This window comes from Puma concolor, chromosome B4 (assembly GCF_028749965.1).
Source record: "Puma concolor isolate L17-30 chromosome B4, mPumCon1.1.hap2, whole genome shotgun sequence".
In the NCBI taxonomy this organism is placed as follows: Eukaryota; Metazoa; Chordata; class Mammalia; order Carnivora; family Felidae; genus Puma; species Puma concolor.
In genome coordinates, this window is record NC_141673.1 from 287,800 (window position 1) to 313,313 (window position 25,514).

A 25,514-nucleotide genomic window follows, 5' to 3' on the forward strand; every position below is an offset into this window, starting at 1 on the left:
GGTCGGCGGGGCGGGGCCGGCGGGGCGGGGCGGGGCCGGGCGTGCCCGGGGGCTGTTCTCCGGCCGGCCGCGTTGCGGACATGGCGGGCTCCCGGCTCCCGCGACAGCTCTTCCTTCAGGGCGTGGCCGCCGTCTTCATGTTCGCGTTCGCGTCCCTCTACACGCAGATCCCGGGTGAGGGCGCCGAGGGTGGGACACCTCCCGGCCCGCGCCCTGCGTCCCCTCCTCTCTCCGCCCGACACTCCGCTGACTGGGGGAGGGAGTAACGTCCAGGCCTCGGTGCCTGGGGTAGGGGCTTCGGTTCATGTCCTGCGGGCCGCGGCGGGGCTTGGGGAGGTTTGAGGGTGTGCAGGTTCTGACTTGGCGCCGGGGCAGAATTCTGAGGGGGGTGGGCGCAGACCTGGTGGGGCAGTTAGGAGATGTGACCTGGAAGAGAGGAGAACTCTCTCCGTTGGGCGGGAGGTCCTGAGTTGGGAATATCCGGTAGACCTTCTGGGGCCTGATCTGGGAGGGGTTGGAGATCAGGTTCTCACCCGGTTGCAAGAGTCTCCAGGTCCTGACCTAGGTTGGGGGAAGGGGTGGGTCCTGTGGGCCCAGACTGGTGGGGGGTGTCTAGCCTTGGGGGACAGTGTCCGGGCCCTGGCCCTGATGTGCACTCCCACAGGCCTGTATGGTGCCGAGGGCATCCTACCTGCGCGGAAGACGCTGAGGCCACAGGGCAAGGGGCGCTGGCAGCAGCTGTGGGAGACCCCGACCCTGCTGTGGGAGGCTCCGCAGCTCGGGCTAGACACCACGCAGGGCCTGGAGCTGCTGAGCCTGCTGGGCACCCTGCTGGCCCTGGGTGCGCTGCTGCTGCGCCAGCTGCGCACCCTCCTCGTCTACCTGCTGCTCTGGGCTGCCTACCTGTCGGCCTACCAGGCAAGTGGGGGCTGCCTGCTGCCCGCTCCACCCCCCCCCACACCACTGGGACCCATGTCACCAACTCTCTCCAGCCCTGTCCACCCTCCCGCTCACCCCTGTCTCTGCCTTGCTTGCCTCTGCAGACACCCGCACCCCCCCCCCCCCCCGCCCCACCTCCCTGACAACCCTTCTCCCTGCAGGTGGGCCAGGTGTTTCTTTATTTCCAGTGGTGAGTGACTCCTGGGTGTGGGGCTGCAGGGGATGGGGTGGAGCAGGATATGTTTGCCTCTCCAGGGAGGACCCTCTGAGGGGAACAGCCTTGATGGGGAGGGGCCCTTTGTGCTGTTCCTTCTTCCCATAGGGATTCCCTGCTGCTGGAGACTGGCTTCCTGGCCGTGCTGGTGGCCCCCCTGAGACCGCGCCACCACCATAAGCAGGCCCCCCAGGGCGGGCTGGCAGGGGCCTTGCCCCACGAAGACCTCCCCTTCTGGCTGGTCCGCTGGCTGCTGTTTCGCCTCATGTTTGCCTCGGGTGTGGTCAAGCTCACCAGCCGTTGCCCCGCTTGGTGGGGGCTTACTGGTAAGGGTCCTATCCTGGACTTTGGGGCAGTCTTGGGGGTTCTGCCCAGCCCTGACCACCCATTTATCACCTGCAGCACTCACCTACCACTACGAGACACAGTGCCTGCCCACACCTGCCTCCTGGTTCACCCACCACCTGCCCGTCTGGCTGCACAAACTATGTGTGGTGGCCACCTTCCTCATTGAGATCGCAGTGCCCCCTCTGTTCTTCGCCCCTGTCCGCCGCCTGCGTTTGGCAGCTTTCTACTCTCAGGTGGGTGGGGACCTCAGCCATCAGGAAAGTAGGATGTGGCCTTCTTCAGCACTGCCCATCGGGTCCCATTGGGATCGGGTGGCTGTTGCAAGCAGTCCGGAAGGCCCGGTGGGTGGAGGGACAGGCTAATCCAGGATGTAAAGGCATGCCTGTGGGGCGAGGCTGTGGCGTCCCTAGAAGACGCCAGTGAGGTCAGCAGAGGCAGGTGCAGAAGGGCTGCACGAGGCATGCTGAGCTGGGGTTTCTTCCAGGTGGTGGGAGCTATGGAAGGTATGAGCAGGGGGTAGAGGACAGTGGAGTGAGAACATAACACAGGCCCGGGGATGAATGGGGGGGGGGGGGGGATGCCTGCAGGAGAGACCTAGGCACAGGGTGCAGCGGGGCTTGAAGCAGGCTCTGAAGGGCCAGGAAGGGGGTGGGCCTCAGGAACTCTCAGTGCAAACCCTCCCCCAGGTTTTGTTGCAAGTCCTCATTATCATCACTGGCAACTATAACTTCTTCAACCTGCTCACGCTGGTGCTCACCACCGCTCTTCTGGATGATGGGCACCTGACTGCTACACCTGGCAACAGCCACTGCAAAAAGACAGCCAGTTGTGAGTGTCAGCTTGTCCCAGACGGTCAGACACTCTCAGCCCAACCACCCACCAGCAAGTTTCTTTCCCTCCACCACCCCCCAAGTGACCCCTGCTCTAGTTCCACCCCAGCCCAAGACTATGACTGTCTTGCTCAACAGCCTGGCCCAGGACGCTGCTGGCTGTGCTGTCTCTGCTCTTGGAATTCACCATCTACGGGCTGCTAGCCTATGGTACCGTGCACTACTTCGGCCTGGAAGTTGACTGGGAGCAGCATGCTGTCCACTCCAGAACCAGTGAGTGCCAGCTGGGGGGACCAGAGGGCAGACTGGACCGGCCCTCCTCACACCCCTTTCCCTCTGCAGCTTTTACCTTCCACCAGTTTTCCCAGTGGCTGAAAACGGTGACCCTGCCCACCATGTGGCTGGGGGTGGCCTCCCTCACCTGGGAACTGCTGACTGCCCTCTGGAGGTACGTGGCCCGAGGGGGTGGGGCAGAGCTGCGCAGGGCAGGCCTGACAGCACTCGGGTCCCCCGCCCCCCAGGTGGACCCAGGTGCGAGGGTGGCCGAGGAGGCTCTGCACTGCAGTCCAGCTGCTCATCTTCGGCACTGCCACGGTGGCCTTGTTTGTGATCAGCCTGGTGGGTAGCACTCGGGGAGGAGGGTGGGGTCCGGAGGGGCAGCACTGAGCCTCCCCCACCTGCCTCTAGGTGCCATACTCCTACGTGGAACCCTCAACCCACGGGCGACTCTGGACTGGGGCCCACCGCCTGTTTGGCACCGTAGAGCACCTACAGCTGGCTAACTCCTACGGCCTCTTCCGCCGGATGACCGGTCTGGGTGGGCGGCCCGAAGTGGTGCTGGAGGGCAGCTATGACGGGCACCGCTGGGTGGTAAATGCTCCCGCGGGCCCCACGAGACAGGGAGGGACCTGCAGAGGGCAGGGGGAGGGTCCATCCAGTCCAGCGAGTTGTGCTAACCTGCTCTGCCGGGCAGGAGATCGAGTTCATGTACAAGCCCGGGAACGTGAGCCGGCCACCCCCCATCGTGGCGCCCCACCAGCCCCGCCTCGACTGGCAGATGTGGTTCGCAGCCTTGGGCCCACATTCTCACAGCCCCTGGTTCACGGGCCTGGTCCTGCGCCTGCTGCAGGGCAAGGAGCCTGGTGAGACCCCGTGGGGAGTTGGGGGTGGCTCATGGGAAGGGTAGGGTCTGGTGGGGGGCAGGGTGTGTGTGAAGGGGAGGGTGGGGCCGAGAGAACATTGGCTGTGCTGAGCCCACTCCCTGGCAGTGATCCGCCTCATCCAGAACGACGTGACTAAGTACCCCTTCCACAAGCAGCCACCCACCTACTTGCGGGCCCAGCGCTACAAGTACTGGTTCTCACATCCTGGGGAGCAGAGGTAAGGCCAGGGCGCCCAGTGGGAAGCTGGGGCCTGAGCTCAGGCAGCCCCTGAACGTCCCGCCCTGTTGCAGCCAGTGGTGGCGACGCCAGTGGGTAGAGGAATTCTTCCCACCAGTGTCCTTGGGGGACCCAACGCTGGACATGCTGCTCAGACAGTTTGGCCTTCAGGTGGGAAGGCGTTAGGGAGGGGGAAGTGGCAGGGGTGACCCTCCCCCACAGGAGTGGTCCCCACGGACCTTCCTCAATCCTACACCCACAGGACAAGAACCCACCCCGAGCCCGCAGCTCCAGCAACACCCTGGCCCAGGCCCTCCACTGGGTCCGGAGACAGCTGTCTCCCCTGGAGCCTTCCACCCTGCTCTGGGGGCTCCTCGCCGCAGTGGGGGCCATCAGGGTCGTGCAGGCCCTGCATTCAAGGCCTCATTCCCCCCGGTCTTCCCCTCCGGGGAAGGAGGAGAAGCACAGGCCAGCCCCGAAGAAGGACTCTGGAGCTGCCACCAAACGAGCTGCCCCAGCCCCTGACAACTGTACGAGCAGTTCCCAGTCTCCAGGGAGGAAAAAATAGCTGCATCTGTCAGCCACACGTCCGGAGAGGGTCAGGGTCCCCAGCACGTCTCTGGCCTTCTGCCACAGGACGTGATCCAGCCTGCGTGCCTTAGCCAACTGCCGTGACAGATGCAGGATGGGGTGCCATCCTCCGGGGGGGGCTCTGGCTTCCCTGCTGCGCGGAGGGCCCACTCCCCAGACACATACCAACCGTGCCCTCCCCACGCCATCTCCTGGCCTTGACCCACGAGGCAGGCATGTGACCCAGCTCAAGGTCTTTGCCGGGACATTGTACCAGGGCTGGGGAAGCCCTTTCCCTCTGTAGGGATCCAAGCCTGATGCCCCAGCCACAGCTCCTGCGCCAGAGGGTCTGAGGCTGACTTGCTGGGGCATCAAGGGAGAGGGAAGACAGTCCTGAGACTCCTGCCATTTGGGTCCAGGAACCAATAAAGGTGTCTCTGTGCTTGACCATGCGTCGGATGTTTTCTTCCCACTTTGGAGTCCTGAGGACAGCGGACCTTCCCTTACCTCTGGTAGTGGACACAGCTCGTGCTGTCCAGCTGATAGCTGGCCTGGCTTTGTGGATGCCTTCATTCTCCCGCCCTCAACGTTCCCCTCTGTGAAACAGACATAAGCACACGCTCGGGCACGGCCTGGCCGACCTATCCGCTCCACGCATCAAGTCTGCGAGGCCAGTGGCACAATGTAGGGCCTGGAGGCATCCAAGGGCCCGAGAACTCACCAGAACCTGGGCCCTGCTTTCTTTGCTTGTCCTGCTTCCTCATCTCAGGGAACGGCTGAAGGGTCAGAGCCCTGGACCTCCCTTGGGCAGGGGTGAAGGAAGGACAGGCGGGAGGGGCAGGGCGGGCACCACAGGCACCAGGTCAGGGAGGTGTTGCGTAGCATTCAGCAGAACGAAAACCCATCACGCCTCGGGCAGAGTGGCACAGGGTGTGGGTGGGGAGAGGAAGGAGGAGGCCCTGGGTCAAGGGCAGAGGAGGGAGAATGCATCTGACCACCCAGGAAGACAAATGTGGAAGCAGGTATTGAGGACAACACTCAGGTTTCTGTTTGGGGTTCTGTGGTCAGTCAGGAGGTCCCCGCCCTCCATGAGAACTTGTAGCCCAGCTGGCCCGGACTCTGTCCTCAGCCCCCACCTCTCATGCTCTGGTCCCATGGATACCTAGTCAGCCCCCAGTGTGCTCAGCTCCCTCCCCCGTGTCACTGAGCCCCCTCTTTGATTTGAACACAACCCATGCTCAGCCTGTGCCCACAGCCACGCGTGGTTTACGTGGACCTGTGACCTGTGTTTTCAGGTGCCTTCAAAGGTGCTCTTACATGCAGATTAAATGATCTATAAATTGACTTTTGCCTGAAGACAGTAAAGTATTTAAAATTTTAAAACCTGGGGGCACCTGGGTGGCTCAATCTGTTAAGCATCTGACTTTGGCTCATGGTTCATGAGTTTAAGCCCCACGTCAGGCTCCGTGCCGACAGCTCAGAGCATGGAGGCTGCTTCAGATTCTGTCTCCCTATCTCTGCCTCTCCCCTGCTCACACTCTCTCTCCAAAGATAAATAAATGTTAAAAAAAATAATAAATTTTAAAAATCTGTTGCTTTTCTTTAGACTTTTTTTTTGAGAGAGAGAGAGAGAGTGCGCCTGCACACACTCATGAGAGGGAGTGGGGGGTCGGGGAGGCAGAGGGAGAGAGAATCCCTAGCAGGTTCCGCACTCAGCGCATAGCCCCACGCAGGGCTCTATCTCACAACCCTGTGATCCTGGGAACATGACCTGAACCAAAATCAAGAGTCAGACGTTTAACCGACTGAGCCATCCAGGCTCCCCTTCCTTCAGGCTTTTAAACTCAGTTTGCGAATCTCTTTTCGGTTTTTGTTTTGTTTCCTGTAAAAATTCCCTTAAGATAGAGTTCACGTGCCATACAATTCACACCCTTAAAATGCGGTGGGCTCACAGAGTGGTGCATCCATCGCTTTAGTCAATGTTAAAACTTCATCCTCTCAGGAAGCCCCGTTCCCCTTACCTGGCATCTTGCAACTCCTCCTTATCATGCCCTCTGCAACCACACATCTGCTGTCTCTATGGTGTTACCTGTTCCGGACATTCCATGTGAGTAGAATCACACGGTCTATTCTGGCTTCTCTCACTCAGCGTGTTTCCAAGATCCATCCACGTAGTAGCGTGTGTGAGAGCTTCACTCCTTTTTTATGGCTGGATACTATTCTGTTGTGTTTTTACACCACCTTTTGATTATTTATTTACCCGTCGATGCATATTTGGGTTGTTCCCACCTTTTGGCTATTGTGTATGATATAAATGAACATTGACAGGCAAGTATACGTGTGAGTCCCTGCTTTCCATTATTTTGGGCACACACCTAGGAGTAGAATGGCAGGACCTGGCAATTCTATGGCTAAATTTTCAGGAAACACCAAACTGTTTGTTACAGCAGGTGCCCCATTTTACATTCCCTCCAGGAATATACCGCAGTTCAAATTTCAAATTTATCCATATACTCACTAACATTTGCTATTTCCCTTTTTTTTTTATGGTGATGCTCATTCTATTGGGTCTGAAATGGTATTGCGTGCAGTTTGGGTTTTGCATTTGCCTAACGACTAACGATGTTGAGTGACTTCATGTGCTCATTGACTATGTGCATATCTTTGAAGAAATGTCTATGCAGGTCCTTGGCCTGTTTTGTTTAGAGAGAGAGAGAGAGTACGCTCACACGAGCAGGGGAGAGGGGCAGAGGGAGAGGGAGAGAATCTCAAGCAGGTTCTGCGCTGTCAGCACAGAGCCTGACACAGGGCTCGATCCCACAGTCCTGGGATCCTGACTTGAGCTGAAACCAAGAGTCTGATACTCAACCGACTGAGGCATCCAGGCCCCCCTATTTTTGTATCTTTATTTTTTATTTATTCTTTGCCTGTTTTTCATCAGTTATTTGCTTTTTGTTATTGAGTTGTAGGTTTTTGTATATTCTGCATATTAACCTTTCATCAGATATATGATTTGCAAATATTTTCCCATTCTGCAGATTAACTGTTCACTCTATAGTGTTCTTCAATGCACAAGTTTTTCATTTTTATGAAGTCAAATTTATCTGTTTTTTCTTCTTTCCTTGTACTTTGGCGTCACATCCCAGAAATCATTGTCAGATTCAAGGAAGATTTCCCCCTATGTTTCTTCTAAGAGTTTTATAATTTTAGCTCTTACATTTAGGTCTTTGATCCGTGTTGAGTTAATTTTGCATATAGTGTGAGGTAGGGGTCTAATTTCATCTTCTGCATGTGGATATCCAGTTTTCTCAACACCATTTTTGAAAAGACTGCTTCCCTTTCCCCCATTGAATGGTCTCAGTACTCTTGTCAAAAACCAACTGACCATAGATGCAAGGACTTTATTTCTGGGATCTCTGATCTATTGCTTCGGTCTGTATATCTGTCTTTATGATGGTTCTACCGTGTTTTGTCTACTGTAGCTTTGTAGTAACTTTTGAAATTGGGAAATGCAAGTCCTCCAGCATTCTTCTCTCTCAAACTCTTTTGACTATTTGGGATCCCTTGAGACTCCATGTTAATTTTAGGATGGGAGCACCTGGGTGGCTTAGCTGGTTGAGCATCAGACTTCAGCTCTGATCATGATCTCACCATTCAGGAGTTCGAGCCCTGCGTTGGGCACGTTGCTATCAGCACTGAGTCCACTTGGGATGCTCCATCTCCCTCTCTCTGCCCCTCCCCTGCTCACACTCTCTCTCTCTCAAAAATAAATAAAAATTTTTTAAAATAATAATAATTTTAGGATGGATTTTTCTATGCAGTGCAGTGGGATTGCACTGGCTCTGTAGCCTGCTTTGGTAATATTCTCATCTTAACAAAATTAAGTCTCCCCATCCATGTATTTTAATTTTCTGTCCTCTATTTAAATCTAGCAGGGTTTTGGTTTTGCTGGGGTTATTTTTTCTTTTCTTTTTCTCTTTCTTTCTTTTTTTTCTTTTTCTTTCTTTTTTTTTTTTTTTTTTTTTTTTTTTTTTAGATCCGGTAGGTTTTAGCAATAACTCTGGAAGGTTAAATTTGTAATTTTTTTCTCAAAAAAAATTTTAATGTTTATTTATTTTTGAGAGAGAGAGAGACAGACAGAGTGTGAGCAGTGGAGGGGCAGAGAGAGAGGGAGACACAGAATCTGAGGCAGGCTCCAGGCTCTGGGCTGTCCACACAGAGCCCGACAACCCACAAGCCATAAGATCATGACCTGAGCCAAAGCCGGACACTCGACTGACTGAGCCACCCAGGCGCCACTTTAAAAATTTTTTTAATGTTTATTTTTTGGAGAGAAAGAGAGAGTAGTAGTAGAGGGGCAGAGAGAGAGGGAGACACAGATTCCCAAGCAAGCTCCAGGCTCTGAACTGTCAGCACAGATCCCGACGCAGGGCTCAAATTCACGAACTGGGACATCATGACCTGAGCTGAAGTCGGACGCCTAACCAACTGAGCCACCCACGCACCCTTAATTTGTAAATCCTAAATGCCTGAAATACTTTAACTGCTTTACAAATTTAATTTTAATTTATTTGTTAACCCTTCAGTTGTCTGACCAACACAATCTTTCCAAGCTTCAAAAGAAGCACGAATGAACATACAAATGCAGTGAACCAACACTTCTCTTGAATGCCCCCACACCACAAACTAAGACTGACCATGGCCAAAATCTTGGCCTGGCCTGGCCTGGCCTGGCCTAGTGAAGACACACTGTCCCTGGACACAGTTGGGTTTGAGAGCCTATTCCCAGCTCCAAATTAGGAGTCGAGCATGGCCAGGTTAGAATACGGCCCCATATAGCTCCAGGGTAATGCCACGTTTCTCCCTTTTCTGGCTTCCAGAAAGAAAGGCGACAAGGGGCAGAGTGGCTCCTCCCACCCAGACTCATGAGAATGCAGATTCCCCACCCACAGGAAATCTGACACAACATGTAACCCCCTGGGGTGCCCAGGACCCTGATGAATCCATCTTCCTAATGTATATTCCCCTCCCCCTACAAGCGATGGTCTCACTAATACAAGGCGGCCATTCCACACCCTGCACAAAAACCCTAGGTCACACCAAGTCACACCAAGGCACAGAGGCACCCAAAATCTGGTCCGTGCCTGCACCCACATCACTTGCAGGTTCCAGCATGACACCTACCTTCCCTTGAGCTCAGCACAATCCTGTCTCCAAATTCTGCATTTCACATGCTAGACTGTGAAGTTAGCCACCGGGGAAGAAAACAAAAATTGGGGGGCACCTGACTGGCTCAGTCGGTTGAGCGTCCGACGTCAGCTCAGGTCATGATCTTGAGGTTTGTGAGTTCAAGCCCCACCTCGGGCCCACTGCTGTCAGCCTGTCACTGAAGAGCCCACTTTGGATACTCTGTCCTTCTCTCTGTACCCCTCCGCCACTTGCACTCTCTCAAAAATAAGTAAATGTTAAAAAAAAAAAATGGTCAGTGTTTGAAGGACAGCAAAGAAAAAATACAGGTTATGTTTAAATGCTTAGTTACACATTTTGAAGAAGAGAGAGGGAAAGGCAGAGAGAGAGAGGAGAGAATCCCAATCGGGCTTTGTACTATCAGCACAGAGTCCGACTTGGAACTCCATCTCAGGAAAGGTGACATCATGACCTGAGCCCGAGAGTCAGACGCTCAACCAACCGAGCCACCCACGGGCCCCCGGGTTGTGTTTATTTCAGCAACTCTGCATCGGAGTTGCTTGGGCCTATCTACACAGGGTGCTGCAGTCTTCCACCGATGCTGGCCAGAGACTTGGCAGTTCTCAGGCATCTGGGGGTCACCTGGAGCATTCCCGAGGCCTCTCAGTCCTGCACCAGCAGCCCTTTCCCCGTGAAGGCCAGCACCAGTCACACACTGCCTGCTCAACCTACAGCAGAGGCACTCCGCACAGCTGTGTGGTTAGCCATGTCCAGTCCCAGGGAAGCGCTGCCATGCCTGGGGAAAAGCATTGCTTCCTTGAGAACCACATTTCACGATGCAGCATTCCCAGAGTCACCGAAGTGGACCGCAACACTTTCACCAGGGGACCCTGGGTGCGGGAGTGAGAGATGCTCACTGGATGGCTCCCGGACATTGCACTCCAGGCTCGCCGCACAGGGCGTTCTCTGCAGCCTGACTCCCGAGGGCATTGTCCGCAAGCTGGCACCGTGGCCAGGGCTTCGCCTGTCTGCTCCATTATTCTGTCAGATCATTGATTTGGGGGTCATGGGGCATATGCGGGGCCCACTGATACCAGCCTCTGTTTTCCGCCTTTCACTCGGAAGAACACGTTTGGCCAGAGGCAGTGTTGTGCGGGATACGTCGGTGATGGGCACTCACGAGTTAGTGGACAGTGATGCAGGAGGAAGCACAGGGGACAAGGACGGCAAGTCTAAATTGGCACAAAAGGGTGTTGACGATACTGCCCAGCATCACAGACAACATCTGCCGTGGAGATTGACTGCACCCCTGGGGCGGGGGCATGCTGCTGGCCCCGGAGGTTGGTGAGAGAGCTCCATATGGCTGTGCTCAGAAATGGCCTCCACTTCAGCCCTCACGGAGCCCACAGAGCGGTTGTTTGGTCTCAGGACTCCTTTACGTTCTTTTTTTTTTTTTTTTTTTAATGTTTATTTTTGAGAGAGAGACAGAGCGTGAGCAGGCAAGGGGCAGAGAGAGAGGGAGACACAGAATCCGAAGCAGGCTCCAGGCTCTGAGCTGTCAGCACAGAGCCTGACGCGGGGCTCGAACTCACGGACCGCGAGATCATGACCTGAACCGAAGTCAGACGCTTAACCAACTGAGCCATCCAGGTGCCCCATGACTCCTTCATATTCTTAAAGCTTGAGGACACCCTGGGGTGCCTGGGTGGCTCAGTTAAGCTTAAGCGTCCATTGACTTCGGCTCAGGTCATGATCTCATGGTTCAGTTCGGTGTTGAGTTCGAGCCCCACGTGGGGCTCTGTGCTGGCAGCTCAGAGCCTGGAGCCTGCTTTGGATTCTGTGTCTCCCTCTCTCTCTGGTCCTCCCCTGCTCATGCTCTGTCTCTCCCTCTCTCTCTCTCTCAAAAAAATAAATAAACATTAAAAATTGAGGACTCCAAAGAGCTTTTGTTTCGGAGGTATTATATCTATCAATATCTACCACGTTGAAATTAAACTGAGAAATTCTTTATTTACTTACTAATGTTATTTAACTATATAAATAAGCTCACTACACATTACCATGAAGACAAATTTTTAATGAAAAATAAGTGTATTCAAAAAAATTAAGAAGAGTGCCATAGATTTTTTTGTTGTTAGTTTGTTTTTAAAAGTAAAGTACAGCCAACATGAGGCTCCGACTTATGACCCTGAAATCAAGAGTCACATGCTCTAGCAACTGAGCCAGCCAGGAGCCCCAAGAGTAGCATACTTTACGTTTTTGCAAAATCTCTTTAATGTCAGGCTTCTCATATCTGCTGTTTTGGCCAAACTATTGCAGTATGTTTTTGGTTGAAGGATATGAGGAAAACCTGGCCTCACACAGATATGTAGCTGGAAAAGGGAAGAATATTTTAGAAACTTTTTCAGATCACCGTGGGTGTTCTTCTTTAATACCATATCAAAACTACACAGTCACTTCTCGGCGGTTCATTGCAATTGGAATATGAAGCCATCCCAATGAACTTTTTGTCCTCTGTCCCATGAGAACCCACTGGTGCATCCCACACAATGCAAGGGCATCATATGTTGGTCATTTAGACAATATCCGTTCATTGAGTTACACCGGTCTTCCGAATGCTGACGCATGACATCGTACGACCTGAAAAAATCCCATTCATTAGTATCACCACCAATCTCATCCTAAAACCGAGTCTAAGGAAGCTGTCATGTTCGCAGCTGCGGGCACAGGTTTTCCCAAATCCTGTTTTTGCTTGAAAGCTAAATTTTATTATTGGCAACAAATGCTACCATTGTTTTTCTTGAAGCGACAGGCTCATTTTGTTCATTTTTAAGAAAATGCCTGCCAATTCAGGTCATGATGTCACGGTTCACGAGATCGAGCCCCGTGTCGGGCTCTGTACTGATGGCTTGGAGCCTGCTTGGGATTCTCTCTCTGCCCCTCCCATTCTCTCTCTCTCTCTAAATGTAAATAAACTTTAAAAAGTCTTTATAAAAAGAAAAGAAACAAGAAAATGCCCTGCCCAATGCCCGAGACCAAACACCTACAGTCTGTCCAGTAGGTGTTGTTCCAGGGAAAAGGCTTCTATAGCTTCAGCAGAAGCGCCTCATGTGTCCAAAAACGGACGTCCCATTTTGCCACATAAAAGATTAAAAAGACCCACACTCAATGATAGAGATTTAAGAATATTAGTGACGTTTACGACTTCGTTCTTAAGTAAAACTGACCTTGTTGTGACTTGGGGTGTGCGGTGTTGGACGGTCAGGGCCAGGTCAGGACGCAGTCTCAGCCGGTGTGTGGCAGAGTGGGCAAACCCCTGGCCCACCGAGTCCCCTGGACGTCAGCTCAGTGAAAAAGGCAGGTGACCTCATGGGCCCCTGAAAGGGCCTTAGGGGCACCAGAAGAACCACTGTCTCAGTGCAGGTCGTTTCTGCATTCAGGCCATGCCTGGAGCCCGAGACGGAAAGATTTGAACTTGCCATTACTTCCTTCTTGGGCCGTCTGTGCCCTGGGAGCAGCCCCCTTGCTCCAGTGCTTGCTCGTTGTCCCCCAGGCCTGGCCATCCACGAGCTTCCTGCTCCAGCAGGCCGCGGACTGCCGGGTCCCCGCCGGTTCCCGCACAGCGCTCCAACTTTCTGCCTTAGATGGGCCCGAGAACAACTTCCAGATTCCTCTAAGGCTCAGTTGCTTGCAACCCACCTTCTCGGAGGGAACCCACGGGCCCATTCAAAGAGAAACCTGACGAATCAGAGGCGCCCTGGAAGGCTGAGCCTGGGGCAACGGGGAGAGGCAGACCAGGGCGGCTAGAGCAAGAAGGGGGACGCTGCAGGGGTAGGGGCCAGGGGGGGGATGCCAGCAAGCCGGAGAGCCAAGCCCTCCTCCTGCCTGCAGGCTCCTCGGCTGCCTCAGTGCCTGGAGCCCAGTGAGGCCTGATAGTCCCCAGGGGGACAGAAAGATGGGGCCCTGGCCCACACTGCGCTACCCACCCTGGTGCTATCGCAAGGGACACAGACAGGGTCTGGGGACTGGGGACAGGAGCAAAGATGGCCTCTTCTGCTCTGCACGGGGAAGGCCCCCCAGGGATGAGATCTGAACGGTACCTTTGGATCCAGAGACTCAGCCTGCCGAGCACCGCCCGCCCCCCACCTCCCCCCCCCCCATCCCATGGAGCAGCTCCCCAGGGGAGGGACCCTGCACTTGCACTGCCACAGTTCACCGGAGGGAGTGGCAGAGGTTGCCCACTACTGGGGAGGCTGCCCAGGGATGGTGCAAGAGAACAGTCTTCCAGAAGGAAGCAAGTCCGACACATTTGAGCCCGCACTCTCCTGAGGTGGGAGCGGGGGACAGGTACACGGGGAGAAGCAGGGCGGGGAAGGCGGTGGGTCACCCCACCTCCAGTGGCCACACCAGGGGGTGGAGTGGAGGCGAATGTTCAAGAGTGAGTCTTTAGCCCCCAACGTGTGGATATGAAATACCGTCTCCCCCTCAGAGAAGCCAGGGCTCCCTGAAGTGGCAGCTTCCAGGTCTGGGGCAGCCTCCGGGGTAAGCTGTTGGGGAAGGTCGTGGGGAGGACATTACCACCTGCACCCGTGAACTGGACCCTGGCAATCGAGGGCTCCTCACCCCTCCCCCGTCTTTGCCGTGTGCATCCCATTGCCCGCCCCCCCCCCCCCGCCCCCGAAGCTGCTCCAAGGATAGCGATGTGGGGTGGAGACCAACTGGACGGTCCATGTGACTGAAGCTGCTTAAGTGCTGAGTGTAAACTTTCAAGATTCTATCCTTAGTTTTTAAACAATAATCTCTCACCCAGCGTGGGCCTCCACCTCATGACCCTGAGATCAAGAGTGACGTACCCTACCGACTGAGCCAGCCGGGTGCCCCTAAACCTCTAAGACTCCCGCGGGCAGATGCAAAGACCCAGGAGTCTTGTGGTCGCCCCAGACAAGCCTCACGTGTAGGCTCCCTTGCTTGTTAAACCTGCCACCTACTAACCTGGAGCGGCCTGTCCCTTTGGCATCTTCCTGCCCTCTGCCGATGGCGGCTCGTTTCGGATTGCAACTGAAAAGCTCTGGAGGGGCTCGAGAACAAACAGCCCCCCAAAGGTGTCTGCATCAAATCCCTGGAATTTGTAAACATGACCTTATTTAGAAAAAGCATCTTGGGGCACCTGGGTGCCTCAGTCAGTTGAGCTCCGAAGTCGACTCAGGTCATGGTCTTGGGGTTTCTGAGTTCAAGCTCCGCTTCAGGCTCTGTGCAGACAGCTCAGACCCTGGAGCCTGGATTGTGTGTGTCTCTCTCTCTGCCCCTCCCCCGCTCTGACTCTGTCTCCCTCTTTCTCAAAAGTAAATAAACATTAAAAAAAAAAAAAAAAGGAAAAGCATCTTGCGGCCCCTGGGGGACTCAGTCGGTTGAACGTCCAGCTCTTAACTTTGGCTCAGGTCATGATCTCATGGTTCTTGGGTTCGAGCCCCAAATTGGGCTCTGTGCTGACAGTGCAGAGCCTGCTTCGGATTCTCTCTCTCCCTCTCTCTGCCCCTCCCCCACTTGTACACTCATGCATGCTCTCCCTCTCTCTCTCTCTCAAAATAAACTTAAAAAAAGAAAAGAAAAAGCATCTTGTGCATGTGATGAAGTTAGGGATATTGAGATGAGGGATCATCTTGGGCCCGGTGCCATGACTGTGTCTCATAAGAGAGAGGCAGAAGGTACAGGTAAATGGAGAAGCCATGAGAAGACAGAGCAGAGGTGGAGTCACAAGCCGGGGGGTGCAGGCAGCCCCCCGAAGCCAGAAGAGGCAAGGATGGTTCCTCCCTGGAGCCTGTGGAGGGAGCACAACTCTGCCCAACACTGTCATCTCAGGCTTCTGGCTTCCAGAACTCGAGAGTATAAATTTTTGCTTTAAGCCAACAAATTTGTGGTAATTTGTTACAAAAACACAGGAAATTACCACAGTCTGGGTGTCTTATCACCAGACAGCAGGACACCCACCAGAGACTGTTGCGGTCATGTCAGAAGGACCTGGGAGCCATCTGGAAGCTGTACCCCAGCCCTGGCCGAGGGGGGGTCTGAGTACCAGCGAGGGTGATAAAATCAAGGAACCAAAGCACAAATGTGCTGAGATCTACATGTTCTTTTTTTTTTTTTAATATTTTTTAAATGTTTACTTACTTATTTTTGAGAGAGAGAGCCAGATCGCAAGCAGGGGAGGAAGCTTCTCTTTAAGCAGTGTTCCCTCAGATGACTGAGGAGGCTGGGGGCCAGGACATCATAGCTCCGCCCTCTAATGGGTTAGGGCTGCTAGGTGGACCCGAACAGAGTGGCTTCCACACCACAAAAGACAGCCTGTGGCCCCTGGGAAAGAATATGCCACTGCCTCTAAAGCACCCTTGCCCCCGCAAGCCAAGTCTTAATCTGATTAAGCCTCTATGTGCACGCAGTAGGAAATACCGGAGAAATGTTAGTAAATACCACGGGGATACAATTAGCAAAATCTCGACAGAAGGAAATTCCTCGATCCACTTTTGTCCAAGAAATAAGTTGCTAGAGGGGCGCCTGGGGGGCTCAGTCGGTGGAGGGTCCGACTTCAGCTCAGGTCGTGGTCTCACGGCTAGGTTCGTGAGTTCGAGCCCCGCCTTGGGCCCTGTGCTGGCAGCTTAGAGCCTGGAGCCTGCTTTGGATTCTGTCTCTCTGCCCCTCACCTGCTCACGCTCTGTCTCTCATTCAAAAATAAACAAACATTGAAAGAAATATAAAGAAATAAGCTGCTAGAAGGTAGAGGGGAATCCGGTGCTAAACTGTAGTGCTGAGGGACACATACGTGGGGTTTGCCAACCCCAGGCGAGGGCTGCACCGTGGGGCACGGGAAGGCCCTGGGGTGCTATCCGTGGCTGGAGCTCACTGCACTTATCCTGCACACGGTCCATGAGCTTTTATGCCGTCTGCTCTCCTAGCTATCAAGTGTTCTGCTTTGTCTTGTTTTTAAGGACTTGTTTTGAGAATGTGAGCAGGGGCAGGGCAACCCCAGATGCTGATGCCGGAGCTGGCAAGCGGAGCAAGATGCGTGTGGTGGCAGGAGTGGACACACATGTCCAAGAGGCTACTGCGGCCACAACAGACCCCCGCCTCAGTGAAGGTCAGACTCATAAGCTGCTTCAAGGTCTTTATTGCCACTGGGCAGAGTGGCCACCAGGACAGGGAGTGTTGACCGCAGATGTGCACGTGGAGTCCCCCCAACCTTGGCTGTCACCCCAGGGCACCTGACCAGGCCTGGGCAGGGTGGGCAGGCCGGTCACCAGCTCAGCACACCAGGGCAGTACTTGTCAATGAGCCCCTGGTAGTAGGGCCGCAGCTCGTCCACATCCGGCAGATCTGGACACTTGGTGTAGAGGTCAAACTTGCTGCAACAGGGGAGGGGCAGTGCCTCGTGAGGAAGCCCCCCACGTCCCCCCGCCCCCCCACCCTCCAGTCCCCTCCACCCAGCCCTGCACAGCAATGGCCGTACTTGAACTCCTGCACCCAGGGAAGCATGGCCAGGTCCTGCTCACTGCACAGCTGCCGGTAGTCGCCACCCGTGTGCCAAGGGTAGAAGGAGTGGAATCGGATCATGTAGAAGGCCTGAGGGCAGAAGGGAGTCACACCCAGCCGGGCAGGGCCAGGCTGGCCGAACTGAGCCAGGCTAAACTGGGCCGGGCCGGGCCGGGCGGGGCAGGGCTGGGTGTTCTTGGTTCAGCCCCTCCCCCCACCTACCTCCGGTGGGAGAGAGAATTTGTTGAACTTCATCATCTGGTACATGTACTCTGTGGGAGACAAGGTGTCACCCCAGAGCACCCAGAGCCATGGCCCCCACCATGGTCCCCATCTTCCCCACTGCCCGGCTCTAACTGGCCTCACCATCATGGCCCCAGGACATGAGGACGTTCTCTAGCCCACAGTGGGGCTGGTACATGCCGAACTCTGTGCTGCAGGGAAAGATAGAAGGTGAGGGGCTGAGGTGCACTGTGGGGAAGAGGAAGACCAGTCGCCAGGGAGGAGCACCTGTATCGAGGATCCTGGAGGTCGGGGTTGTCCTGGAAGGTGGAGTCACAGAAAACCACAGAGGCCTGGGGACGGCAGCCAACTGGGAAGGTGTCTCCAACAACCGCCCACTGGGGACAGGCAAGCACAGTGGGTGTGACTGCCCTGCCCACGTGGGGGGTTTCCAGAGCCCAGATCCCTGAACCCAGGCTGCCCCAGCCCCAACCTGCTGCGCCCCTCCACCTCTGGCCTTACCTGGGGCTCCCCTGCCAGAACCAGGACCTTCCCCAGGTCATGCAGCAGCCCCACGAGGTGGAACCAGTCTGGGAGGGAGAGGGACAGAGAAGGCTAGTGGGCAGAGGAGAAGGCTTGGAACTGAGGGGTGAAGTCAGGAAAGGGCAAAGACCCCCATCAGGCCTTGCACTGCAGCCCACCCCAGGAAGGGGACACACCCTTGTCAGGGTGGGCTTTCCGGATGCCCTCAGCAGTCTGGAAGGCATGGAAGGAATTGGGGAAGTCCACGTCTGGGTCCGACTCGTCCACCAGCCCGTCCAGCATGGCCACAGCCTCCAGCACAGTCATTTTCTTGTAGGAGAAGCCCCCAAACTGGGTGTGCTAGGCCAGGAAGGGGATGTCAGCACGGCCATGGTATTGGCGGGATCAGGGCCCGATCCCTCTCCATCTATTCGGCCTGGGGGCAGGGGGTGGGGGGGGTGGGGAAGGTGGGGGGAGTGGGGGGGAGGGGGCAGCCCCACCCTTGGACTTGCAGCAGAGAGCTGCCAAGTACCTTCTTCCTGACGAAGTCCACGGTCTGCTGCGTGTGCATAAGCTTGTAGGTGGCAAAGACACGGTCCAGCAGCGGGCCAGACTGCAAGCCAGAAGGTCAGCCGGGAGGCTCCCGTCCCTGCCCTTCACACCCTTGGGGCCCACTGCTCTGGTCTCCCAGGCTTGGCCCCACAAGTGTGAATGGGAGCTGCCCAAAGGCAGCCCCTGAGCTGTGCAAAAGGGGACAATGCTGCGCTCCCCAGGAAAAGATGGGGCTGAGGTGGGGTTGGGCTTGGGGCAGGGCGGGAGGAGGGTGGCAAGCGGTGGGGTCCTTACGGTGTAGTTTCGGAAGCTGCCCTTGTCTTTGGCTGCCTCTGGGTCCACATCGGGCCGGTAGACCAGGGAGGGGTCTGGGCCCTGGTTGGGTGGAGGATGAAACCCATTTCGCCTTGATGCCAGTTCCATGAGGAAGTGAGGACGTCCCCACAGGGCACCAGAGCCTAAAAGGTAGGCAGCAGGGCACAGCCCCTCCCCAAGCACAATGACAGTCTGAGGCGACCTCGCTCCGATTTCCTTATCTGCAGAGTGGATGTCAGCAGGACTCCTGCTTCCCCGGGTGAGGCCCGGGTGCCCGGGATGCTGCGTAGGAGCACATGGCACCCGGCATCTCCTTCTCAAGATCTGGGTCTGCAGGGAGCCTGGGGTGGGGCTGCTGACCCTTGCCCCAGCTAGACAGCAGGAGGAGGACAGGAAGGAGGGAGCCCTTTGACCGGGACCAGCAGGCTGGTGGGAACCAGCTTGGAGAGGGCGGGGGTCTGCGGCTCCACGAGGGACAACCAGCCGCTGGGTGATCAGTCAGTGGGGCTCATGTGCGCTGGGTCTGGAGTACTCACCACAGCCACCTTCATCTTGAGGGAGCAGAGTTGGCAGGTGGGTCAGAGTCCCACGGGCCGTGTGCCCCTATATATGCCCACAGGTTACATAAGTGACCGGACACCACCCAACCCCTTGGCCTTGGCCCTCGGTAATGAGTGACCATCCACCCTCCTCCTGGCCTCAGAAGTTAATGTGTCAGCACGGGAGCAGCTCCCAGAGGCCCCGGCCCCGGCCCCCTCTTCCTGATTTCAGCCTCTCTGGGCAACTGACCTGATTAGGACCTGGAGGCCTGACGTCCGCTCCAGCTCCACCACCGGCCTCCTGCTCTTCCTCCAAGGGCCTTAAACACCTCCCTTCCCACAGTAGGCCCCTCCCAACAGGTGGTGCAGACCCCAGACCCCACCCATCAGCCTCAGGCACCTGGGATTATGAGAAGGGCAGGGTTTATAGGAAAAGTTATCCTGACGCTTGCTAAGTGAGAGTGAAAGACTTTATTCGTGACTATTGCAATAAGGGAGACAGAATCCAACAAAGACAGCAGGGGGTTGACTGCCAATAAGCAGAGTGGGGGTCAATGGACAGAAGATTGCTAAGGGGAGACACAGACGTTGGGGGATCCTTGCTAAAGGCAGGCCAGGTGATCAGATCTCAGGGGCAGGGGACACTTGTTAATACTGGGTGAGGCCCAGTGGAGCAGCCTGGCTAAAGGTTGGTCAAGACAGGGGTGGTGGTGATCTTTGTCTGGCTTTTGAGGTGAGGGGCTCCATCCGGAGTCAGGGTAGAGATGAATTCAGCTAGCACTCATCAGGCATGGACCAGGTCAGGCAGACATAGCCAGGACCCAACTGATCAATATGCCTGCCCGGGAGCTGACAGGTTCTCCAAGTAGGAGGCAGACACCGCAAAACCAACCATTGTCTCATATTGGAAAGGCCGGTGCACTTGAGGAAGATGGGGGGTGGGGGTGGGGGGGATGCTGAGTATGGTCGGGTCATCTGGGGGCAGAGAGAGAGAGGACAGGGGACGAAGGTGTCAAGGTGTCAGTCTACACCCCCCCTCGGGCGTGTGGGTCTCAGCACCCACTCAGCTTCAGAGACAAGACGTTTGGGTGGGGTGTGCTGCTCTTACGATGATGGCCTCCTCCTGCCAGTGCTGAGAATAGACGGGGAGAGAGTGCTGGGGCCCCCCATTTGAAATGGCAAAGTGTCCATTTCACCGTCTCCTTCCACTATGGTGTCAGTTGGGAGGGGGTATTCACTAATGCTTCTCTCACATGCTCAGCAAGCATTTGCTGAAGGAATGGAGGGAGGGTCCAGGGAGGTGGCTGGAGCCATCACCCCAAAAGCAGGTGGCGGCTTGGACCAGAAAAAGGAGCAAATGACCAGCCGACAGGATTTGCGTGAGGGAGAGAGAGGAGAAGGCCGGCGGGAGTCGGGTGAGCTTGGCATCAGGGAGCATCATGTAGGTGGCCCAGACATGGCCTGGAGCTCAGGGGCCAGGTGGATGCCAGGTGCAATGCTGCGACCACATGGCCCGGCACAGGGATGCCTTGAGGTCAACAGTCCATCCTGCTTCGAGGAAAATGAACCCCAAACTGGCGCAGTTCCTCAACAAGGGCATGGAATTCTGGGGGTCTGGCAGCTCTGACCAGTGAGGAAGGGGCAATGTGGGGGTGTCCTTGGCAGAGGAACAGCTTGTACAGAGGACGAGACAACACACAGGCCCAGTATGGGAAGCCTGGGGCGGCCGGGGGCGGGGCGGTCTCGGCCAAGTGGAGCTCCTAACTCTCCCAATTTGACCCTCCTAGACCCCTTCTCTTCTCTCCCCAGTCTTCCTGGCCCTGCGACCCCTGCCTGCTCTGATGACACCCTTCAGGGACCACAGGCATATGGCTCTGAGGCCCGGCCCACTGGCCTCTTCCACCCCCACTCACGCTGGTTCCAGCCTCTCTCAGCTGCTTTGGGAGTAGGGGTGGGGGGGCTTCCCCGGCCATACTCTTGCCTCCTGTGGACTCCACCCTCGGCTCTCCTGGGAGCCTTGCAATCCTCAGACCTAGGCTTCCTCCAGGCAGCCTGCCCTGATCTGCTTCCCACCCGCAATTCAGGGCAGGGAGCAGCCTGAACTGTCTCCACAGGGCCTAATGGTGTCCTGGAAATGCTCCCACCCTCAGGGGTGGGAATGGGGGGGGGGGGCAGGGCATCTGAGGGGTTCTGTGGGAGGGCACTGCGGTGACAGTAGGCACTTCCCCGACCTCTGTGGCTGCAGTTTCTGCTTCTAGAGACAGGATAATGATAGCACTCCCCTCACAGGGTGGCTGAGGAGGAGACGAGGGCAAATGTTGACAGAGTAAGTGCCATTATGAGTGTATGCCAAGTAATGGAAACTTCCTTTCTGAACCTTGGGTCATGTCCCGATGGCATGGGGGTGTCAGTAATGAGGGACTAGCAAAGTCTCAGGTATCACAGCATGTAAAGGCCCTACCCGGGGTGGACCTACACCGGGAACCGGCTGAAGACCTTTTTCTAAGCCTTGAAGGACAATCCACCTTCCCCAACTCTAGGCGAGCCGGCTCCAGCCTCCTGCTGTCCACCAGTTTGCCCCAGTAAATCCCAGAGCAGGGCAGGGTGGGGCCGGGGAGATTGTATAGCCTGTGGCGCCCCCACCCTTGTTGGACTACCCCACCCCACCTGAGGTGGAATGGTTCTGACTGGGCCTATCTGGGCTGGAGATCTTGCCCCACCCAGCCCCACCCCGCCCAGAGGGATGGGAAGGGGCATCTGCTCAGCCCCAGTGTGGTTCCTAAATCTCTAGGCCTTTTCCCAGGCTCCCTGCTATCCAGCTGCAGGGGGAGGGGGTGCGGGGAGGGGGGGGGGAGGTCTCCACTTTGACATGGCCTGTCCTCTCTCACTCAGGCTCTGGGGATGGGGACCACAGGGGGTCCTCCTTCCTGCTGCCCTCCCAGTCTCCAGGGTACAGGGAATGGAAAGGCTGGGCACCTGGGACAGGCCAAGTGCGCGTGCCCAAAGCCAGGGCCTAATCTGATGACTCCGGACCAGCGGGGAAGGGGCCACACTGGCCCACCTTGTGCTGGCCCAGCGTGGCCCTGGGTATCCTGCCCCACATCCTTGGGCTGCCCCTCCCCTCTGAAGCCCCTTTCATGAGTCCAGACTCTGCCTGCAGACCTGCTGGGGTCGACACATGTGCCCGGCCTTCCTTGTCCAAAACCGGTCAAGGTTGCTTGCTACAGGACCAGGTGGGTGTGGGGTGGGGCGGGAGTAGCCTTGGGGGCCTGCACACTGTTCTGGTTATTGGTGTTTGTAGGAAGTCCGCGGGGCCGGGTGGGGGCAGGGGGGCCCAGGTGCAGCTTTGGGACTGGGTTGGGGGGTGGCATCCTGGCCGGGACAGACAGAGGTCTGTCCTGCTCCATCTCAGCCGTAGCTGTGGGGGCTGCTGGGGTCCACGGGGGCTGAGTCCCGTGGGCCAGCTGACCCAACCAGCTGCCATAGGCGGTGGCCGAGGTTGTGCACCTGGCAGGTGCCCAGCACACAGCCCACCCTCAGGAGCTGGGCTCGGGACCTGCGGGGGCCCACGTGTCGGTGGGGGCCACCCCGGAGAGGGCGACCCATGGCAGGGGCTCGGTTGGCGCTCCTCTGTGGCTGGAGGGCCTGGTGTAGCTTCCAGACCACAGGCTGAATGGCAGGGTGTCCCGGCTTCAGGCCACCGGAAGGGGCCCAGGCTGGAGGCTCCCTGCAGAGGGGGTTGGGGGAAGTAAACCTGATGGCCAAACCTTTTAGGGACCCTCCAAAAGCACCCAATTTCCCCTCCACACAGGCCTGGGGTCACTGGCAGGGGAAGCCCAGTTTCCCCAACAGCCTGGAGCACTGCCAGGGGAAGCCCGCAGCCCCCACGTCATTATCCAGCAGGCCAGGGGAAGCCCACCGCCCCTTGTGAGCTCTGGGCTTGGGTCCTGGCTCTCAGCCATCTCAGTAGCCCAGGCCACGTGTCCATTTACCTGGGCAAAGGGCACCCCTGGACTCTGTGGGTCACCATGCTCACGACCCGAGTGACCCCCCCCCCAGCCTTCCCCTGGGGGTGGAGGAAGGTGGGCAATCCTGGGGATCCCTCCAGCCTCCCCTCTCCTAGCCAACCTCTCCTTGAAGTGGTTCCTCTACTCATAGGGGAGGGGAGTGCCCTGGGAGGGAGGCCAAGAAAGAGGGGTCCCTTGCCCTGCTCAGGATTTGCTGAAGGCCCATTTGCTGGCTTCTCACTTAGGGGGCAGGGGGTGATTTCCCCACTGCAGGAAGAGTCGGGGGGGGGGGGTCCAGGGAGGGGGAGATCGAGGGGGGCCTCCCCAGGGATTCTGGTTTCCTTCCCCGTAGGCCCCGAGGTTTGGGCTGGTGTGAACCCCACTCACCTAGGTGGGGCAGGCCATTGGCTCCCGCCCAGGCCGCGGGACAGTGTGCCTGGGAGCAGCAGGCAGAGCAGGCTGATGCAACCGAATGTGACCGGCAGGGGCCGGGCCATGGGGGCGGGGCTGGAAGGAGTGTGAGCCAGGTAGCTGTGGGGGGGCAGTCCTCACCGCCTGCCACCCCTAAGCCCGGCACATTGGCAAGCCCCGGTGATGAGGGGTGCAGGCGGCGTGGACACAGCCAAGCTTGTACCTGTGTCTGTCGGCGAGAGGGTCTCAGGCGAGAAGCGGGCCGGGGGGTTGCTGTCTGTTGGCTGGGCAGAGGGCACCTGGCAGGTGGAGGACCTCCTCAGCCAGTTTGCCGTCTGTGGGTCCTGCCGGAGACCTGGCCTCCGCATCACCAGATCTAAATAGTCTTTCCAGGAGGAGGCGGAGCCGGATGCCCCAGAGGGGCGGGAGCCCGGCTGTCCTGCTCCCCGCTCCTGCCTAGCCTGACAGGGGCCCCATCCCACTGGGAAGTGCTCAGCGACTGGCCAGGGAGCCCAGCGGCCACCAGCCTCATCTCTGGTGCCTTCTGGTGGGGGACACTGTCCTGGAGCCTGGCAGTCTTCTAGGAGTGGGCGGTAGGGGTGCAGTCAGCCAGCCACCCACCACCTCCTGGTCCCGAGGGTCGGCTCCTCAAATGTCTGCCCTGATGAGTGTCCTGGGAGCCTGGCCAGAATCACGGCTGGAGAACGCAGGCTAGATATTCAGTTCCTCACAAAGCTGATTTGGAGACCCTTCCTCAAGATCCCCTCGCAGCTGTGTTCTGAAGAATCTCTACCCTCTTTTTCCACACTACCGAAGTCCTGAACGGTTTTTGTAAGAAGTTTAAGTACAACGTGAGACCCTTGCATCGCCATCCACTATGGATTCTTCTGGGTGGGCATCCCATTCCCGACTTTCTCTTATGTATGCTAGTACATTTAGCTGGGGGCAGGTGGTAGTGTGTGTGTATTACGCATGCACGTGTGAGTGAAAATATATGTAAACAGGGAGACCTCCGTTCTTTTTTTTTTTTTAATGTTTTATTTATTTTTGAGAAAGCATGAGCAGGGGGAGACACAGAAACTGAAGCAGGCTCCAGGTCCCGAGCTGTCAGCACAGAACCCGACGTGGGGCTCGAACTCACAAACTGTGAGATCATGACCTGAGCTGAAGTCAGACGCTTAACCAACTGAGCCACCCAGGCACCCCGAGACCTCCATTCTCTCCTACGGTTGGCCCTACTCCAATACGTAGGTGCTCTGTAACTACTTAACTGATTTTTATTAATGAGCAATCAGGCCATTTCCAGTCTTTCCAAGAGTAAGAACCCTTCCGTTGTGAGCTCACAAAAGTGTCCGTGAAGGATACTTTCCTAGAAGTGGAAATTCTGGTTGCAGGTGAACCTGTGTTTGTGCTGACAGACGTTGCCGACTTCCTCTCCACGAAGCCTGTGCCAGTCCACTGTCAACCGATAATGGATTTGACGTTAGCAGGTCTTGGTGTCTTTGTCAGTCTGAGAAGGGATAATCACCCCATCATCCCCACCCCAGATGTTTCTTTGATCATCTGAGCATCTCTGTGTCCGTCACATTTCCTCTTCTGTCTTGGCTGCCCCAGTCCAGCTCCCTCTGTAAAGTCATCACGGATGACCTGGTCACTCTCTGTTCCCCCTGCTGTGCACACCATGGGAGCTCAATAAACATTTGCTGGATGAATAAATCAACAAGTGTTGAACACATGCCATATGAAAGAGCTTGTTTCACGTCCTGAGGAAGGTAGGGAGGCATCAGCAGTTATTCTGGTTTCTATTTGTTTATTTATTTTTACCAGCTGGGGGAGGAGAGTGATGCCATCATATTTATCTTAGAAAAATGCTGCATAGCAGGAGGGGTGTGTGGGGCAGAGCAGCCGGGTCAGAGAGAAAGGAGTGTCACTGGAGGGCAGGTGAGGAGCGTCAA

General features: G+C 56.4%; 3 protein-coding genes across 4 annotated transcripts; 1 reads left to right on the top strand and 2 right to left on the bottom strand.

Annotated features, from left to right (window-relative positions):
* The first annotated feature begins 18 nt into the window (after positions 1–18).
* LMF2 (lipase maturation factor 2) lies at positions 19–4,727 on the top strand. 2 transcript variants are annotated; one of them, XM_086711896.1, is made up of 14 exons: positions 19–174; positions 665–918; positions 1,101–1,129; positions 1,262–1,479; positions 1,556–1,734; positions 2,188–2,329; positions 2,470–2,604; positions 2,674–2,779; positions 2,853–2,949; positions 3,019–3,201; positions 3,305–3,473; positions 3,600–3,711; positions 3,785–3,881; positions 3,973–4,727. In XM_086711896.1, the coding sequence occupies exons 1-14, from the start codon at positions 81–83 to the stop codon at positions 4,276–4,278; spliced, it is 2,121 nt and encodes a 706-aa protein (XP_086568022.1). In that variant the 5' UTR covers positions 19–80; the 3' UTR covers positions 4,279–4,727. The 2 variants fall into 2 exon arrangements, with proteins under 2 accessions (XP_086568022.1, XP_086568023.1); XM_086711897.1 differs by having other exon boundaries at positions 3,650–3,711.
* Positions 4,728–16,609: 11,882 nt separating this feature from the next.
* On the bottom strand, positions 16,610–19,275 carry MIOX (myo-inositol oxygenase). Its single transcript, XM_025926638.2, has 10 exons — positions 19,139–19,275; positions 18,582–18,662; positions 18,268–18,348; positions 17,933–18,095; positions 17,736–17,803; positions 17,502–17,611; positions 17,358–17,425; positions 17,214–17,263; positions 16,969–17,081; positions 16,610–16,864 (listed from the first exon to the last, which is right to left on the bottom strand). The coding sequence occupies exons 1-10, from the start codon at positions 19,151–19,153 to the stop codon at positions 16,756–16,758; spliced, it is 858 nt and encodes a 285-aa protein (XP_025782423.1). The 5' UTR covers positions 19,154–19,275; the 3' UTR covers positions 16,610–16,755.
* Positions 19,276–20,344: 1,069 nt separating this feature from the next.
* ADM2 (adrenomedullin 2) lies at positions 20,345–23,907 on the bottom strand. The gene is made up of 3 exons (XM_086711898.1): positions 23,783–23,907; positions 23,536–23,655; positions 20,345–22,868 (listed from the first exon to the last, which is right to left on the bottom strand). The coding sequence occupies exons 2-3, from the start codon at positions 23,643–23,645 to the stop codon at positions 22,550–22,552; spliced, it is 429 nt and encodes a 142-aa protein (XP_086568024.1). The 5' UTR covers positions 23,646–23,655; positions 23,783–23,907; the 3' UTR covers positions 20,345–22,549.
* Between the last annotated feature and the right edge of the window lie 1,607 nt (positions 23,908–25,514).